Below are 18,693 nucleotides of genomic sequence, written 5' to 3' on the forward strand. Positions count from 1 at the left end.
CGTAGACGGTTCAAGTAACGGTTGTTGCGGTGAACTACACTTCCCAGTAGCATTTGCGACACTCCCGGAAGTCCTTTTCTTTTCTTCCGCTGTCGGCGAGGTTCCTTTTGGATTTACATCGGCCGGTGAGTGTTTACAATCTGTGATAATCTGCTCGTTTTGTTTCAATAGTTCACGATTTTGTCACTTATCGGTGTCGACGTATGTATATAGTTTTTAGCTGGTGGGGAATTAGACTGTAAAAAGCTAATCTAATTCATGTAGTTTAACGCGACGTGTCTGCTAAAGCTACTGACTGGCTGCTAGCTCCATACCCGTCATGCCTGCTTGTCAAATGAAGAAAAGGTCCGCTAAATAGTCTTCTTGTTCTACGTGGTTGTTGAAAGTATTTACAATATGTTTAATCTTTCAGACGTGTATTTAGACCTCGACGTGTAATGCTTAGATTTACATGAATGTAGCCAAACGTTAGCCGGGGGACAAGTCAACCTTCCTGTGAGACATGAATGTAATTTAAGTTTGTGAGTCCTCCGTTTCCAAAGTAAATTTCGATCAGTCTAACCTGTCCCAGGGGTGTAGTGGTTGTCACTGAGATTGTATATCTATCTCCATTGACCATTTAAAGATGTGCTTTATTTTTGTCCCCTCATTCACAGGCACCATGGCAGCCCTCCGACCACTCACAAAGCCCAAAATCGTCAAAAAGAGAACCAAGAAGTTCATTCGCCATCAGTCTGACAGATATGTTAAGATCGCTGTGAGTTTCCAGTTCTGCAAGTTTACAGAACTTGATGCCAACTTATAGTTTATACAACTTTAATTGTGACCCATTTCCCTTTCCCAACAGAAAAACTGGCGCAAGCCCAGAGGCATTGACAATAGGGTCCGCAGGCGGTTCAAGGGCCAGATGTTGATGCCCAACATCGGTTATGGTAGCAACAAGAAGACAAAGTACATGCTGCCAACTGGCTTCAAGAAGTTCCTGGTGCGCAATGTTAAGGAGCTGGAGGTCCTGATGATGAGTAACAAGTAGGTTATGCATGCACACTTATTTCATTGCAACTGCTATGTAATATAACAATTATATTCCAATAGCCCTAGGCTGAAGCCAGCTTTACCCCCCCCCCCCCCAAAAAATTCAGTGAGCAACAGTTAGATGTTGCTGTTGTCATAACTGCAAGCTATTATGAGTGTTTGGTCTTCAAAATGACACATACTGATTAATTTTTCAGTAAAGATTTTTTATTATATTATTATATTATTATTATTATATTATTATTATATTTTTATTTATTATATTCGGAAAGGCCCACCTCACACGAAGGCAAGTGTCCTTTGGTTCCTGCCAGCCTGATCTGAAGAGAAGCCCCCATTTTGGGGGAAAAAGGGGCATGTTCTCTTTTTCTGTCAGATGTCGACTGGGTATCATTCGAGGGAGGACAAAAGGTAAAAGCCTAAACATCTGTACAGTAGAATAACATATAATGCAGTTTTTATTGTGGTTGCAGCTATCACGCTGAGCTAATGGCTAACAGTACAAACAATACTTTTTTTTTTAAAACCAATATCACATTGAGCAACACGTTTATTTTTAATGCATCTCTACAGGTGAACATTTAAGATTTTATATTTTGTGCTTATAAAAACTGCAGTGAAATAACTACTATAAACAGTGTTGAAGTGACGAAAAAAGAAATATCGGCATATTAGAACAGTTGCTGCATGACGTCACCTTGATTTCAGCTTCCTTGCTTGTAGTTTCACCAGATCACCATAAGATGGCGGTATAATCAGTTTAAATAGTGTTCAACTTATAGAGTTGTGACTAAAATGGAGGTCATACCCTTTTGACAGTGAGCAACAGTTAGATGTTGCTGTTGTCATAACTGCAAGCTATTATGAGTGTTTGGTCTTCAAAATGACACATACTGATTAATTTTTCAGTAAAGATTTTTTCCTTTTTTTTCCCCTTTCATGCTGAGAGCCGTGTTTGTACTTAATTCTTCCAATGAGCTGTGTACCAGCTATTCAGTGACAGTTAATGCAGGGACACTTTCATCTTCAAGATTAAACACGCTCTGAACTCTGAAATGTTTGTAACATGTAAGTTTTTTTTAATAATTGGACCAAATCTACCTTCTGCACAGAGCAGTGGAAAACTAAATTTTGCCCATCGTTCACAATCTGTATGTCAACACATATTGGGTTTGGCATTGAGCACATACACATAACACATATTTTTTTCCCTTTTGTTTGCATTATAACACGAGAAAACAAGTTTGAACTAGCTTACAATGCGGTAACTGGGATGTACCTATTTTGACTATGAATCGTTGCATCGTTTCATGTACACACTCTGATCATTCATTAACACCTACACTGTTGATAACATGTAATAGTTGCAGTATCATATTTTGATGATTTTAAAACTCCACCAAAAATTATTTTCTCGGCACATTGGTAGTTATGCCTGTCAACAGCGGCTACAACACTTGCAAGTAGGATCTCCGCTCTCATTGGGGTGGCTGTGTCTTCCAGTACAAGACGTGTACTCTAGGCTTCCTGTAAAAAAAAAACTGAAAACAAGCATCTTGTGAGTCTGTAGTGAAATCAAGAGCTAGGTATTCACTCTTTCATCTGCGAATGACGCAGAGACTAGCGATTAACGAGGCGTTGTCATTTAGCTAGTATCAATACGCCAATTTCGGTAGTGTTTTAAATCAATATAGGGTAAGATACTGCAACTATTACATATTATCAGTGTACGTGTTAATGCATGAGCACAGCATGTATATCAAACGATGCAAGGTTTTCATAGTCCAAATAGGGGTATCCCAATGACATTGTAAACTATCTGAAATTAACCTTTCTTGTGTTATAATGCACAGAATATGGAAAGAAATGTGTTCATGTTTCACATCAGGATTGTGAATGATGGGTAAAAGTCCTCCCAAAAAGTGTATTTCTCCTTTAAAGGTGTGACTCTTGTTCACACAGATCGCAAACTGCGCTTTTATTTTGAAGGCTGGTAGTATGTTCTGTGTGTGTACGAGCAGTTGGGTACATCGTGCTGCCCGCCTTCACTCAACCTGCCTGCATACAGTAGAGCGGGGAAGATATACGTACTCATCTGGTCAGATGCTAAATTAAGCTAACCATGCTAGCTTCCATTCACTCTCTGAGGTGCAGCCAACAGTCACCGGTGTTCACCCTTTCACCCACTGTTTCACCCTGTTTAGTTTTGTGGGAGGTAGTTTAGTCTTTATAGTGAGAACGGTCTGCTGAGTACATACTCTCCCACACCAATGTTGCTTCTCCTCACCATGACAGCATTTTATTCATCTTGTGTATCAAAGTACGCCAAGGCGTGCAGCTCTGCTTGTCCGTTATCATTTATACCTGTATAGATCATTTTCTTATCATTGGAGGACTATACTATATTAAATATCGCCCAACCCTAACTGAAACAGACTTGTTGGTGTTAAGGTGTTACAATGCAAATTCAGCCAATATCAACTGAGCATTTTGTTCCACCCCCCATCTGCCCATATAGGACGTACTGCGCTGAGATCGCCCACAATGTCTCCTCCAAGAACAGGAAGATCATAGTGGAGAGGGCAGCACAGCTGGCCATCAAGGTCACCAACCCCAACGCCAGGCTCAGGAGCGAAGAGAATGAATAAAGTGGCTGTTCATAATAAATACTTTAAAAAGGAACTTTATGCACAGAGTGATTTATCTCGTTATGTCTAATATCAATTTGACATTTATGGAAGAGAAAAGTGAACATCTCAAGTAACTCTTGTGAAGACTATTTTAAATTGGCATTGACACACCGACTTGTTACACAGGAAGTAAATTTGATGCACATTTGTCAACATAAGATGAGATTTTAACACACTGAAACAAGTAAGATAGGCAACAGACTAACTGTAGAAAAAGAAATGATTTGTAGACTGATGTACATTGGCATGTTTTGCATCACAAGGCTCCATGTCTGCATATTTTACATTGTAGCATACATGGTGCTTTTGTGAAATGTGTTCATATTGCATATTGTTTGCAATGCTGACTGGACTACCTGCTGGGAATGTTTCCATTACGGCCTGGCGGCCAGGCTGTGTCCCTCAGCCCTTTGCCATCTGTTCCCCCAAACTGATGGTTACACACTATCATTTCATCCATCACCTTGTAGTGGTTTGGGTGAGAAGCCATCTTCATTGGACTTCGGGATCTTTAATCTGCATTTGTCTGGATTCACTTGAGAAATCCAAGTTCTCCATGGAGGGAGCAGGATAATATATGCTATTTAAGTTAAGAACTGGACACAATCTTTTATTTTTGTCGCGTTTCAACACGGTAAGCATGTCAGCAAGGATAATATTCGGAAAGGCCCACCTCACACGAAGGCAAGTGTCCTTTGGTTCCTGCCAGCCTGATCTGAAGAGAAGCCCCCATTTTGGGGGAAAAAGGGGCATGTTCTCTTTTTCTGTCAGATGTCGACTGGGTATCATTCGAGGGAGGACAAAAGGTAAAAGCCTAAACATCTGTACAGTAGAATAACATATAATGCAGTTTTTATTGTGGTTGCAGCTATCACGCTGAGCTAATGGCTAACAGTACAAACAATACTTTTTTTTTTAAAACCAATATCACATTGAGCAACACGTTTATTTTTAATGCATCTCTACAGGTGAACATTTAAGATTTTATATTTTGTGCTTATAAAAACTGCAGTGAAATAACTACTATAAACAGTGTTGAAGTGACGAAAAAAGAAATATCGGCATATTAGAACAGTTGCTGCATGACGTCACCTTGATTTCAGCTTCCTTGCTTGTAGTTTCACCAGATCACCATAAGATGGCGGTATAATCAGTTTAAATAGTGTTCAACTTATAGAGTTGTGACTAAAATGGAGGTCATACCCTTTTGACAGTGGCAATAAAGTTGATTTCTTAAGAAACTGATGCAATATTGATACAAGTCACTCCACTCCAGTGGTTTTCAGTAATTTTCTGTCCTGTCCTGGGGCACAGAAATGTTTCTTCGCTACCCTGATTTGAAATACTAAGAAACTGATGCTATTTATGTTTATGTACTGTACACACTGAAGTGGAAAGTGACACCGGTGAAATGCAACAAATATATTAAATGCATATTTGAGAGGCAAATTACATGCTAAATTCCTACATTTTGGCAGGTCTGCAATAATATTGAAATGGTGGGGGGGGTACTGAGTGGGCAGGTGGTGCTAATTGTGCAGAGTGCAGTGTGCATTTTGGATGTATATTGTTCCGGTAAGTGGGTGTGCACATAAAATGAAGGGTGTTTGACTTGGTGCAAAATGGATAAAGGGTGTGTGTGTGTGTGTGTGTGTGTGCAAGTGGGAGGGAACAGTTGACAGTGAAGCTCCCGCCTCACTGAGCCCCTCTGGCAGAGAGAGGGGGTGAGATAGAGCCCTCTCCCCCTCTCTCCCTCTCTCTGTTCCTGTGTGTGTAAGAGAGAGCAGGGTTATGTGTGAGTCTGTACGAGCACAGGAACGAGGGATGATAAATCCAGTAGAAAGAGACGAACATTTTCCAAGAGGATGCCAAGAAAATGATGCATTTATTTCTCAGCTTCGGATGTCATGGAAAACCCCAAACTATTAGAGAGATCTTTCGGGCACAGAAATAGCGACTGAGACCATTTAAGGATCAGGTCTTCCCTGCCTTCCAACATTCCACAAGGACAAGGCTGCAATCGAGCGAGGTCAAGGACCAAATGATGGATTTCCTAAGCAGGTGAAACTTCCGGGTCACCAACTTACTCCTCAGGTGGAAGCCCAGCTGTAGATATCAAACTGCAAAGCGGAGCTGCAGACATGCTGTGTGGTCTCAGAAGAGACCCCAAGAACAGCTGTGGTAAGACCCCCCCGCTCTGTCGTTTTCTGGGTCACACGTGTCAGGTGGGGTGCTGTACAGTCCGGACAACAACGTAATGTTGATCAGGTTGTAGGAAATTTGAGTGTCAGCACGCTTGTCCAGCCGGCGCCTGCTGCCATACTTCCATGTGCAATGTGGACGGATATAGACGCGTCAACCGGGCCTCGGTTGTGAATCAAGTTTGACGTCTGAAAATAGCACCATTAATTCATCGTGACCATTTGTGCTGCACCCCCGTCTACCAGCCACATATTTAACCTACATCCCGATGAGGCTGTGATGAAGTGCTCTGATTTAAATCTGGAGCTAATTAAGCCTTCTTATATTCTCGACAGAGTCCACAATTGTATTTTAATGACATGCGGCTCTTGGGGCAAACTCATGCTGGAGTCACTGTCAGGGCTGTTTATTAATCAGCTTCAGCATAACATCTTGAGGGTAAGTGATGCTTTTTTTTTAAGCCTTAAGGAGGGAAGCTCGATGGTGCAGTGGGGTCCCCGTCACGTGCGGCACGTTGGCTCGGTGTAACCCACGGCTAATGTTGCCTTTTGACTTCGGTGACAGCTGCTGGACTGTCAAGGCCCCCGGGAGTCGGCGTGGTATTAAGGCTTTTGTCTGAGTCTGTGATGTGTCGTTCACTTTGCGTGGGCTTTTGTGCCCTTGAGCTACCACGCCGAGTATTTGTGCAAGGATGCGTGTAAAATACCATGTTATGCAAATATACATCATCTTGTTTACATCATGGGGAAATAACCAAAGATATTTGTGGGCGGGGAGGTGGGGGGGTAGGTCTGACACATGTTGCTGTGTACAAAACAAAGACTCATGATTCTTTTGAGATAGTACAGAGATGTTTTGACAGAGCATTTACTTCTTAGTCATCTCCACAATGGATGCACGTGGAGCTGTGGGATCCAATACTCAGATACTCACTTTATATTTACAATGTCAGAAATGTTACTGTTACTGCAAACTATAACCTTAATAATACACATATTGTTGAGTTGAATGTTGACATGCTCGCATTGGCGGCTCTGCTACAGTGAAGTAGCAATTAAAACAACAAAACGTACACATGTGAGAGTAGTCAGTGTACAGCTTACAGTCAATACACAGCCAATTCTATTTAAATAACATAAATAACATATTCAAACTGTGTCCAAAGTGCCAACATTGTTATCTAGCGCTGCCTTAATCCTCTTGAGCATTCCCCAAACTTCCCAGAGCTGGCATGGTTGTGACACTTGGCTCCTCCACTTCCAGGATGCCCCAAAGTTACTCAATGGGATCCAGGTCTGGAGACATGCTCGGCCACTCCAACACCTTCAGCTTCCCCAGCTGTCATCTCAGCTGTGGAAGTGTGTTTTGGCTCTTTACCATGTTGGAAACAAGAGAGAATATTGCAAGCTGTACCACGACTACTCTAAAGTACATCAGAAATGGGCCCTGCAACAGAAGAAGAAAAGCACTTTATCTCTGCAGAGTAAATTAAACACTCATTGTGGAAACAGCTGGAAATGACATGGAAATGATGATGTTCTCCCCATGCAACAGTCCATTAACGTCATGCTGTTACTTCACCACAATAGTCGGCCTTAAGTCGTCGCATAGCATCCTCTTGCTGAAAATGCATCCTTGTGGCGCACTCAAGAGTCTTTTCTGTGCTAGCAATTCAAGACTTCTGACTCTTTCATAAGTGGTTGTCGTAGAACGTGCAGTGGTCTCAGGTGCTTGAGTTGGGGTGATCATTCTGGTTGAGGAAGTATTCTGACAAATTAGGATGCTGGCTTGTTGCTATCTCTTTCCTTCAGCCCCGGCATCACCCAAGGTGCCGATCAGGGTAATAAAAGCGTAGGCATCTGTCATGAGGTGCATAATGGTTTGCTCATTTGGCCATCTGCCGCAGAGATTCTTTCTTCATAGAACCACGCTGCCTCCTGACATACCTCCTTGCTGTCTCCTCAGATGAGGGACCATACTCAAAGGGAAACAAGCAGTCCGGGGCATCTGACCAATCACATTTCTCCCAGAGGCGCAGCCTTTCAGGTATAATTTAGTCAAACATGACTGTGCAGCACTTTGTTTTCCGTCTGTTGCTTGATGCATGCATCTGCAGTCACCTGCATCAGACAGTATGTCAAATAGACATACTGTATACATGTATACATGTGGATGTATTAGCTTACTGTATGCTTCAAGCAAACATTAATACCATGTCTGTGCATCAGTCAGCATGTCAAATAGACATACTGTATACATATATACATGTGGATGTATTAGCTTACTGTATGCTTCAAGCAAACATTAATACAATGTCTGTGCATCAGTCAGTATGTCAGATAGACATACTGCATACACGTATACATGTGGATGTGTTAGCCTACTGTATGCTTCAAGCAAGCATTAATACCATGTCTGTGCATCAGTCAGCATGTCAAATAGACATACTGTATACATATATACATGTGGATGTATTAGCTTACTGTATGCTTCAAGCAAACATTAATACAATGTCTGTGCATCAGTCAGTATGTCAGATAGACATACTGCATACACGTATACATGTGGATGTGTTAGCCTACTGTATGCTTCAAGCAAACATTAATACCATGTCTGTGCATCATTCAGTATGTCAGATAGACATACTGTATACATGTATACATGTGGATGTGTTAGCCTACTGTATGCTTCAAGCAAACATTAATACCATGTCTGTGTGTCCGTCTTCATCTCTCCACAGAAGAGTACCGAGGAGTGACCACAGTAGACCTGATGAAAAGGGAAGGCAGCAACCTCGGTCTCACCATCTCCGGAGGCTCCGATAAGGACGGCAAGCCCAGAGTGTCCAACCTACGGCCAGGTGGGCTGGCTGCCAGGTGAGATCTGCATGAACTTGGTGATGCAGCTGAAAGCTTGTAGCCACGCCAGGCTGTCTGCACCACTTAGATCTGCTCGCACAAACATGCGCAATCTGCAAAGTTACACCGGTTCACCTGCAGGACTTTTCATGCTTGCATTAAGTCAGCTTGATGCCAACTGAGATTTCTCTCCAAGGGGTTTGGTTGTTCATGCAAAGATGCAGAAAAACCTAATGGTCCGTTTTCTACCAGCTTATTCAACAAAGTAACCTTCCCCCTCCCTTAAACCGAGCACGCATGCATTCCATTCACTTACTCATGCACAAATATATTTCTGTGTTTCTATTTACATAAGACAAAACAGTGAAGGGGCTGCACGGCGACTAAGTGGTTAGCACGCAGGCCTCATAGCTATTCCAAAAACATGCTAGGTTAATTGGCCACTCCAAATTGTCCATAGGTATGAATGTGAGTGTGAATGGTTGTTTGTCTATATGTGCCCTGGGATTGGCTGGTCACCAGTCCAGGGTGTACAACGCCTCTCGCCTGAAGACAGCTGGGATAGGCTCCAGCACTCCCGCAACCCTCGTGAGGATAAGCGGTATAGAAAATGAATGAATGAATGTTTACAAAGACATAAGGAAAAATTCATTCTGTTCATTCTGACTCTCTAATAAAGTCATCCAGGTTTTTCCTGGGCATCCTGCTCGTGTCAAAGATGAACATTCCTCAGGTCTCCCCTGGCAGCCTGGCTAACTTCTGCTTTGTTCAGTGAACTTGCAGCATTTTCATCTCATGCTGCCAGTTTTGGGGGTTTGTGTGCATATGTTTTTGATCTTGCAGTATTAACATGCATATGTTTTATGGAGTTTGTGTAAGGAGTTTGGATTATTGCTGTGTCTTTGCCCCATATCGGACATATAAATGACATATTTCTGTGAAAACTCTTAATTACAGCAAGTAAGGAAGTGTACATTTCGATCATATGCTGAAAACCATTACGGGTGTAAATAAAATTCAAAATTCAAACATCCTGAGAACATCATGAGAGCACATGACGTATATAATTGGGGTGCAATATTGAACACCTAATCTTCAGTGCTGCACATACAGACCAAATATGCTCATATGCAGACTCCATAAGGAGTCTCCTCAGGTGGCTAAGAATAAGTCCTGTTTTATAAAGAAACAGTGTAAGCATTTCTCATTTTATATATGATGCATCATGACTGCAGCAGGATCAGACTTATTCCTGATGTTGAATTGACTTGGACCTTTTTTTAGAGATAATTTCCTAAAAATTGCAAACAAGCATGTTCCCATAAAAAGTTATAGGATTAATAGTAAATCCTTAGGGAATCCTTTAGGGTAGGGAAAAAAGCGTTTGAGTTTGCAGCCCCTATGGCGTGGAATAATCCGCAGAAGGACTTGAAATTCCAGAAAATGTCAACCTCAATGAGGCTAAAAGTTAAATAAAGGTTACATATTTTTTTTGTAACTGAGCATTGATTACAACATCAGCCATGTGTGGACAAAATGTGGGAAAAGTCACGTTTTGCGATGACTAAGCTGCGTGTGACATGCTTGTGTGGATGCGTTAGCTAATTTAGTGAGTGGGGAGTCATGCAGGAAGACAGGAGAGAGACGAGCGGTGACATTGTGTGATGCGAGCAGACCGGATGACAGGCCAATCAACGCTGCTCCTTAACATGTCTGCACGTCTCGCCCGTGGCATCAATTGGCAGGAGCTAGAAGGTGACAAAAGAAATGGGGTCAGAAGCATTCAATTAATTAGCTTTGCTATGAGTTACAAGATGACGGGCTGTCACATGTGAGATGGCGTGTATATTTTAGGGCTGCACACGCTAATTATTGCAAGCAATGATGATTTCTAGTACAGTAAGTAGTAGTAATAAGTAGCAAGTTGATCATTGGTGGCGGCGGGGAAAGGCATTTGGAGCGTGAAAGTGTGTTCCGTGACTTAATGAAGTACCCCCCCCCCCATTCCAGGAGTGACCAGCTGAATGTAGGGGACCACATTAAGTCAGTCAACGGCATCAACCTGTCCAAGCTTCGTCATGATGAAATTATCAGCCTGCTGAAGAACATCGGAGAACGAGTTGTGCTGGAGGTGGAATACGAGCTGCCTCCATTTGGTATGGTTGTTTTCCTCACATTTATTTTAGATATATACAGTAGTATATAAAATACACTTTTCTTCTAGCAGTCCAGACTCCCTCAGGAGTCACAACCAAAACCACAGAGGTGTGTCTGCTCAAAGAGGGAAACAGTTTTGGGTTTGTCATGAGAGGTAAGTCGATGTTAGTCTTTTGTTATTGTTTATCATCCCGTGTTGCAATCATTTACAGTGTGTCTATAACCAAGGGGGCTACCATGAAGACTGGCGCAGGTCCCGTCCTCTGGTGGTGACCCATGTCAGACCGGGAGGTCCGGCTGACAGGTACGGACATGAATGGGGTGATATGTGATGATTGGTACAGAACTGGAGAATGAGGAGGGGCTTGGCTTTGCTCATCCCTGTAATGGTAATGGTAATGGTAATGGTAATGGTAATGGTTTCATTTTATTTGAACATGCATCAAGTTACAATGCAATACGTAACATAATTCACAGTTCCGCATGCCCAAAAGGAGTAGGAATGAGCATATCAAAATCCTACCCCCCCCATTTGTTTCTATTGCAATACATTTATTAATAAACCAAACAGTCTTGCGGGCTCATTCGCATTGTGACAGTATATTTCTAATACGATATTTCCAGCTAATTTTTTCATCGATTCTGATCCCCATAAATGTATTTTCATCCCTTCAATGTCTACACCGTCTATTTGTATTTGTTTGTACTGTACGTATCTTTTCTGCTATTACCAAACAGCATGACTTTAGTTTTACTTAGGTTGAAGTATAATCTGTTATGAACAAACCGTTGTTTTAATATGACTATTTAATATCTGAGCTTTTTAATCATCTCCGGAATAAAAGGCAGTGGTATCATCCGCAAATTATACCAACTTTAAGTCTTTTGTACTTTTACAGATGTCATTGATATACAAGTTGAACAGTTTTGGTCCCAGTATTGACCCCTGGGGTACTCCACACATAATATTTTAACTTGTAGATGTGTGTTTTCCAAGCTTTATTTATTGCTTCCTGTTAGCTATGTAGGCTGCATGATGGACAGGTGGTTAGTGTGCAGACCTCACAGCTAGGAGACCAGGGTTCAATTCCAACCTGGGCCATCTCTGTGTGGAGTTTGCATGTTCTCCCCGTGCATGTGTGGGTTTTCTCCGGGTACTCCGGTTTCCTCCCACATTCCAAAAATATGCTAGGTTAATTGGCCACTCCAAATTGTCCATAGGTATGAATGTGAGTGTGAATGGTTGTTTGTCTATATGTGCCCTGTGATTGGCTGGCCACCAGTCCAGGGTCCAAGACAGCTGGGATAGGCTCCAGCACCCCCGCGACCCTCGTGAGGATAGAAAATGAATGAATGAATAAATAAATGAATTATTTTCCAGTCTAAAATGTACGTCAGCGGTCTCATTGATTACCGCTTCGCTTATTTTATAATTTCCATTTTGATTCCATTACAACCAGTTAATGTTTTGACAATTACTGACAATAAAAATGATTTCCTTTATTGTCACATCAACTTCCTCATTCATATCATCATTATTGGCGTATCCAACTATGAAATAATGGTAATAATGATAATGTTAATAATGTTACCTCCAAAGCAAAACGTCCATGGTTTCTCTCCTTGTGAATGCAACACCGTGCTCCTTTTACTCAAAAAAAAACTGTCAGCACCAAAACACTTGAACAAACTTGAGGCGCCATCAGACTTTTTATCTGGCTTCGCCTTTAGCTCACCTGTGAGGGAACGCTCATGTGGAACGTTTAACGATTGTCTGGTGCATTTTCCACTGCCTGCTAATGCCGTCCCTCTCCTGTCTTTTCCCACCATGTTTCTCAAGGGAGGGCACGTTAAAGGCTGGTGACAGAGTATTGAGCATAGACGGCATGCCTTTAAACAGAGAGAAGCATGCTGACGCGTTGACCATGCTGATGCAGAGCGGCCAGGAAGCTTTGTTCCTGATTGAGTATGACATCTCTGTCATGGGTGAGCACACACACACACAGAGAATATGTGGAGGCATGGTAGGGCAGCGTTGCTCTGAGGGTAAATAACGTGGCCGTTTGGCTGCGTGGACGAGGTTGAGTGTCAGTGCTGGAGATGCCACCAGGGGAGTCACTTGGGCCCGAGAGCAACAGGGAAAGTGTGGATGAGTTACCATGATGTGTGGTCGTTCTCTCTCTCCCCTGTATCATCACAGTGTACAACCTCTCTGGGCAGGACTTTGCTTTGTTAACAAGCACTTTTTTTTTTCAACATGACCTATATAAAAATGCTGGATGTGAGCAGTTGACAAACATTTGGCATTGTGTCCCTCGGAGCTCCAGTGAGAGTACAGCGACAAGATGACAAGCTGAACCGCACTCCTGGCAGATTTATGGAAAAGAATAGAGAAAAATAATGGGAAAAATGAATAGAGGTCACAATATTGTGACTTAATATCTATATAAGTCATACCCAGAGCCTTACCCTCACTGACGTGTAATGCCTTTAGTTACGATGTTTAATTCATGTCAAATAGCCAAACTCCCACTTTCACCTCCACTATATTTTTTAGATTAGATTAGATTAGATTAAATTGGATTGGATTGGATTGGGTTCGGTTCGGTTCGGTTCGGTTCGGTTGGGTTACATTAGGTTAGGTTAGGTTAGGTTAGGTTAGGTTAGGTTCGGTTCGGTTCGGTTAGGTTAGGTTAGGTTAGGTTAGGTTCGGTTGGGTTGGGTTGGGTTGGGTTGGGTTGGGTTGGGTTGGGTTGGGTTAGGTTAGGTTAGGTTAGGTTAGGTTAGGTTAGGTTCGGTTCGGTTGGGTTCGGTTGGTTTGGTTTGGTTTGGTTTGGTTTGGGTTGGGTTGGGTTCGATTAGATTAGATTAGATTAGATTAGATTAGATTAAATTGGATTGGATTGGATTGGATTGGGTTGGGTTGGGTTGGGTTGGGTTGGGTTGGGTTGGGTTAGGTTAGGTTAGGTTAGGTTAGGTTAGGTTAGGTTAGGTTAGGTTCGGTTCGGTTCGGTTCGGTTAGGTTAGGTTCGGTTCGGTTGGGTTCGTTTGGTTTGGGTTGGGTTGGGTTTGATTAGATTAGATTAGATTAGATTAGATTAGATTAGATTAGATTAGATTAGATTAGATTAGATTAGATTAGATTCGATTCGATTCGATTCGACTTTATTGTTATTGCTCCCGTCACCGGTACAGGGCAACAAAATGCAGTTAGCATCCAACCAGAAGTGCAAATTTATAAATACCTTTTTAGTAAATAAATGAAGAAATAGAATATGTAAATGGTCAGATATATGTACAAACTATAACAGACTATGACTATGATACAGTGTGGATATATACAAGGATATAAATGAGTATAGTATGGCTATTGCAGATTATACAGATTATAAACAGTATGAATGCGACAAGATATAATAACAGTAACAGTACAGTAGTGCAATGAAGTAGTGCAACGAAGTGACTGGGAGTTCAGCAGAGGGGTGTGAGTACTGGAAGGATTTGACACCACAGTGAAACCCGGATGTATACTATGACCAGATAAAGCAATGTGGATTTCTTGTGGGAATTAGTTAAGTGTGTGTTATCTCTTTCAGAGGCTGTACAACAAGCCTCGGGTCCTTTGCTGGTGGAAATAGTAAAAGGTGCCTCCTCCAGCCTGGGCCTCAGCCTCACCACATCTATATATAGGAACAAACAAGTCATCATTATCGACAAGATAAAGGCAGCCAGCGTGGCTGAAAGGTAAGGCCACCTCTTATATAACCTCTGACGGTTCAGTCGCGAAAAAATATTTCTCATACGCTATCCTTTCCTGTCAGGTGTGGAGCGTTGAACGCAGGCGATGTTCTGCTGACTATAGATGGAACCAGCACAGAGCATTGCTCTCTGATAGAGGCTTTGCAGCTTCTGGGCAACACCACTGATGTTGTTAAACTGGAGATTCTACCATCCAGTCAGAGCAGGCTACCTGTCCGGCCACAAGACACAGGTAATTATTTTTTTTTTTGGGAGTGGGGGACACCAAAATAGGAAATAAATATGAGAGATGTTAGGTTAATAGGAAACTCTAAATCCATAGGTGTGAATGTGAGTGTGAAGGTTTTATGACGATATATGCCCTGGCATTACTGCATACTCATCCACCAACAGTATGCAAAGCGTACTACATGATAACCCACAATCCATTGCGCTCCTACCCGAGCCGAAATCGACAGGCTGAAGCTGATTTCACTTTAGCTCTTTAATTACGGCACTTTATTAAGATTTTTTTTTTTTTTTAATCAGGCGAGAAAGTGGCCGTTTAGATCTTGAGTGTGACATTTATTTGTCCAAATACCAACCGTTTACAATTTTGTTCAGACGAATAAGGCAAAATTTAAGTTAGCCAAAGTGAGCAACGCACTTCAGGTTCATTCATTCATTTTCTACCGCTTTTCCTCACGAGGGTCGCAGGGGGTGCTGGAGCCTATCCCAGCTGTCTTCGGGCGAGAGGCGGGGTACACCCTGGACTGGTGGCCAGCCAATCACAGGGCACATATAGACAAACAACCATTCACACTCACATTCATACCTATGGACAATTTGGAGTGGCTAATTAACCTAGCATGTTTTTGGAATGTGGGAGGAAACCGGAGTACCCGGAGAAAACCCACGCATGCACGGGGAGAACATGCAAACTCCACACAGAGATGGCCGAGGGTGGAATTGAACCCAGAATCTTTGAATCTCCTAGCTGCGCGCTAACCACACGACCACCGTGCAGCCCCGCACTTCAGGTTATTTTCAAAAATAAAACACCCCCTTATTTTTCTCATACAAAAAATGTAGTTATAAAGTAGTTTTATTTTTTTTGTTTGAGGTGACGTCATGTCGCGTTGCATCCTGGGTAATTTCAGTACTATGAGTAGTAAGCTGATGATACATACTCAAAATTTCAGGAACTTCTCGCATACTGCCAGTGTAGACACACTGCATACTCAAAGAGTAGTAGGTAAGTATGCGGTTTCGAACACAGCCATTGTTTCTGGCTCATTCGTAAGCTAATAATGCTAGGTATTCATTTAAACATATGTTTATTATTAAGGTTGTATTCTGACCTTTCCACATCACATCCACAATAATAACCATAACGGTTATTCAACATAGGCAGAATACGTATATGTTATGCCGACAATCTAACCTGTATCACATTCAATCTCTCAACCTGTGAATGGCTTAGTGTGTGTGTGTGTGTGTGTGTGTGTGCACTACAGAACACAATCCCTCTGCCTTAGGTTCCACACTGGGCTCCTCATGGATTCAAACGTACCACTCACACGTACATGCACTCTTGTTCATGCTCTGAAGACTTATTTATGGGTCGGCAGCTGCGAGGGCTTAGCATGTGAGAAAAGGGGAGGGGCAGAAAGAGGCAAGATGACATTTCTTGCTGAATCCAGCGCTTCACGTCGTGCTTCTTCATCCCCTGGTAACGTTGTCCACTTTGCCTTCCATCTTCTTTTTTACAAACCACATGTGGTGACAACGCAGCTGTAGGTTGTTAGTGTTTTTTCTACAAAGTCACACGTATGTTAGAAAAATAAAACCGCATTTTGACAGCTCATTTGTCCCCAAGAAGTGTTATTATAGTGTGTTAGTATGTATAAAATTGATAGCCGCAAAGAGATTCATAGTATTTTTCACACCAGTCCAGCTTGAAAACACCATTTCTTAAATAAACCTCTTCTTGGTAATGGTAATGGTAATGGTAATGGTAATGGTAATGGTAATGGTAATGGTAATGGTTTTATTTCATTTGAACATGCATCAGATTACAATTGAATGCATCACATAATCAGTTCCCAGTTCCACATGTCCAAAAGGAGTAGGAAGAAGCAAAGCTTATTAAATCCTACCCCTCCATCTGGTACTTTTACAATCACTAACTGTTACATTTGTTCACTTCCTGCTTTCCTAATATTTATTTATTTATTATTTTTTTATTTTTTATTTTATTTTTGTCACGTACCGAAGTACGAGGTGACTTCCTGACTCCATTCCAATTCCAATCCATTCCATAGTTTGATTCCACATACTGAAATGCTATGGCTAGCATAACGTAGTCCTAGCATAGAAGTGTTTCAAATGTACTTCTTCCCTGAGATCATATTTCTCCTCTCTTGTAGAGAAGTATTGGATGACATTTTTAGCTAATTGGTTATTTTTAGCCTTATGCATTATTTTTGCATTATTATTTTAGTATTTGTGATTTTACAAATAAGGAGTCAGTATGTTCTCTGTAGGCGGCATTATGAATTATCCTTACTGACCTTTTTTTGCAGTACATTTAGCGAGTGAAGATTGCTTTCATAGTTATTAGCCCATATTTCCACACAATAAGTAAGATATGGTAGAACCAGAGGTACGTCTAGCTTAAAAATAGCTCCATCAGATAGGAGCTGTTTCTCCAAGATGATTTATTGTGGCTGGATTAAAGCGGGTCCGTGCGCCGTGCTAGCATCTGATGCACTCGTGCCATCATACATGTTTGCAGCAAATCCTCCAAGTCACATATTAGACCCCCACTGAAGAAGGATAAAGGATTACTGTCAGTGTGCAGTGACATGGCTTAATGAATCTGTCTCGTTAGCTAGCGAGGTGCATCCCACACACAACATCAGCTGATTTCTTTTAAATGGCTCCCGTGCATTCCAGGCATTTAGGCTTGCTGTTTTTAACCTCCAAGCAAGAACAGGAAGTGCATTGGTTTGTCACTTGAAGTCCAAATCCGGACTTGATATTCACCAAGATGAAGCAATTTGACGTCGCACATTATTGGTACGTGTGACTCTAAACACCCAGCGTCAGTCTTCTATAGCGCTTATCCATATCACAGTCATGGGGGAGCTGGAGCCAAGAGGTGGGGTTCACCCTGGACTGGACGCCAGTCAATCACAGGACACAGAAAACAACCATTCAGTTAACTCAGTGCTGCTCAAAGGGGGGGGGGGGGCAGGCATGAACTGTCAAGGGTGGTGTGAGAGGCAGGGAGTACTTTCAATGTTAGTGCAGACCTGCCAACGTGTACACATTCATTGTACACAACATGCAGTGTGTCATTTTCTGGCTTCAGTTTGGAGCACAGTACAGATTAGGGCGGTCAATCGACTAAAACAGTTAATTGTGATTAATCACATTTTGTCTGGAGTTAACTCACAATTAATCGCGTTTAATCACAGATACCATTTTTTTTTCTAATAAGTAGGGGAAAACTCTTTGTGGTAAACGATCTGCAACTACAACCAACATCACATTTTATGTAAATATTATGTATTAATTTTGGAAATTAATATTTTGATGACTATTTTTCACAGCTAGGAGACCCGAGTTCAATTCTACCCTGGAGTGGAGTTTGCATGTTCTCCCCGTGCCCGTTTTCTCCGGGTACTCCGGTTTCCTCCCACATTCCAAAAACATGCTAGGTTAATTAGCCGGTCCAAATTGTCCATAGGTATGAATGTGAGTGTGAATGGTTGTTTGTCTATATGTGCCCTGTGATTGGCTGGCCACCAGTCCAGGGTGTATCCCCCCCTCTCGCCCAAAGACAGCTGGGATAGGCTCCAGCATGCCTGTGACCCTCGTGGGGATAAGCAGTAGAAAATGAATGAATGAATGTTTCTCTTATTGGTTTTATTTATTTTTGTTTTTTTTACTTATGTGTATTTATTGCTTTTCTTCTTTTACTTGTTACTTGTTATATTTTACTGTCT

General features: G+C 41.9%; 2 protein-coding genes across 3 annotated transcripts in view; both read left to right on the forward strand.

Moving 5' to 3' along the window:
- The first annotated feature begins 47 nt into the window (after positions 1–47).
- Positions 48–3,722, forward strand: rpl32 (ribosomal protein L32). The gene is made up of 4 exons (XM_058052318.2): positions 48–125; positions 657–757; positions 848–1,029; positions 3,554–3,722. The coding sequence occupies exons 2-4, from the start codon at positions 662–664 to the stop codon at positions 3,681–3,683; spliced, it is 408 nt and encodes a 135-aa protein (XP_057908301.1). The 5' UTR covers positions 48–125; positions 657–661; the 3' UTR covers positions 3,684–3,722.
- A 496-nt stretch (positions 3,723–4,218) lies between these two features.
- LOC131104679 (glutamate receptor-interacting protein 2-like) overlaps positions 4,219–18,693 on the forward strand; it is a 29,073-nt gene continuing 14,598 nt past the window's right edge. Inside the window, exons 1-9 of one of the 2 annotated variants that reach the window (XM_058052127.2) lie at positions 4,219–4,531; positions 7,893–7,973; positions 8,668–8,803; positions 10,796–10,941; positions 11,013–11,096; positions 11,171–11,246; positions 12,783–12,928; positions 14,539–14,686; positions 14,764–14,933. In XM_058052127.2, the coding sequence (XP_057908110.2) occupies positions 4,303–4,531; positions 7,893–7,973; positions 8,668–8,803; positions 10,796–10,941; positions 11,013–11,096; positions 11,171–11,246; positions 12,783–12,928; positions 14,539–14,686; positions 14,764–14,933 (1,216 nt within the window). In that variant the 5' untranslated portion in view covers positions 4,219–4,302. Of the gene's footprint in view, positions 4,532–7,892; positions 7,974–8,667; positions 8,804–10,795; positions 10,942–11,009; positions 11,097–11,170; positions 11,247–12,782; positions 12,929–14,538; positions 14,687–14,763; positions 14,934–18,693 lie in introns of both variants that reach the window. The other variant, XM_058052126.2, reaches the window with a different exon arrangement.

The sequence above is a fragment of the Doryrhamphus excisus genome, linkage group LG15, assembly GCF_037039965.1.
Source record: "Doryrhamphus excisus strain RoL-2023G ecotype Guam linkage group LG15, RoL_Dexc_Guam_v1.1, whole genome shotgun sequence".
NCBI classification, from domain to species: domain Eukaryota; kingdom Metazoa; phylum Chordata; class Actinopteri; order Syngnathiformes; family Syngnathidae; genus Doryrhamphus; species Doryrhamphus excisus.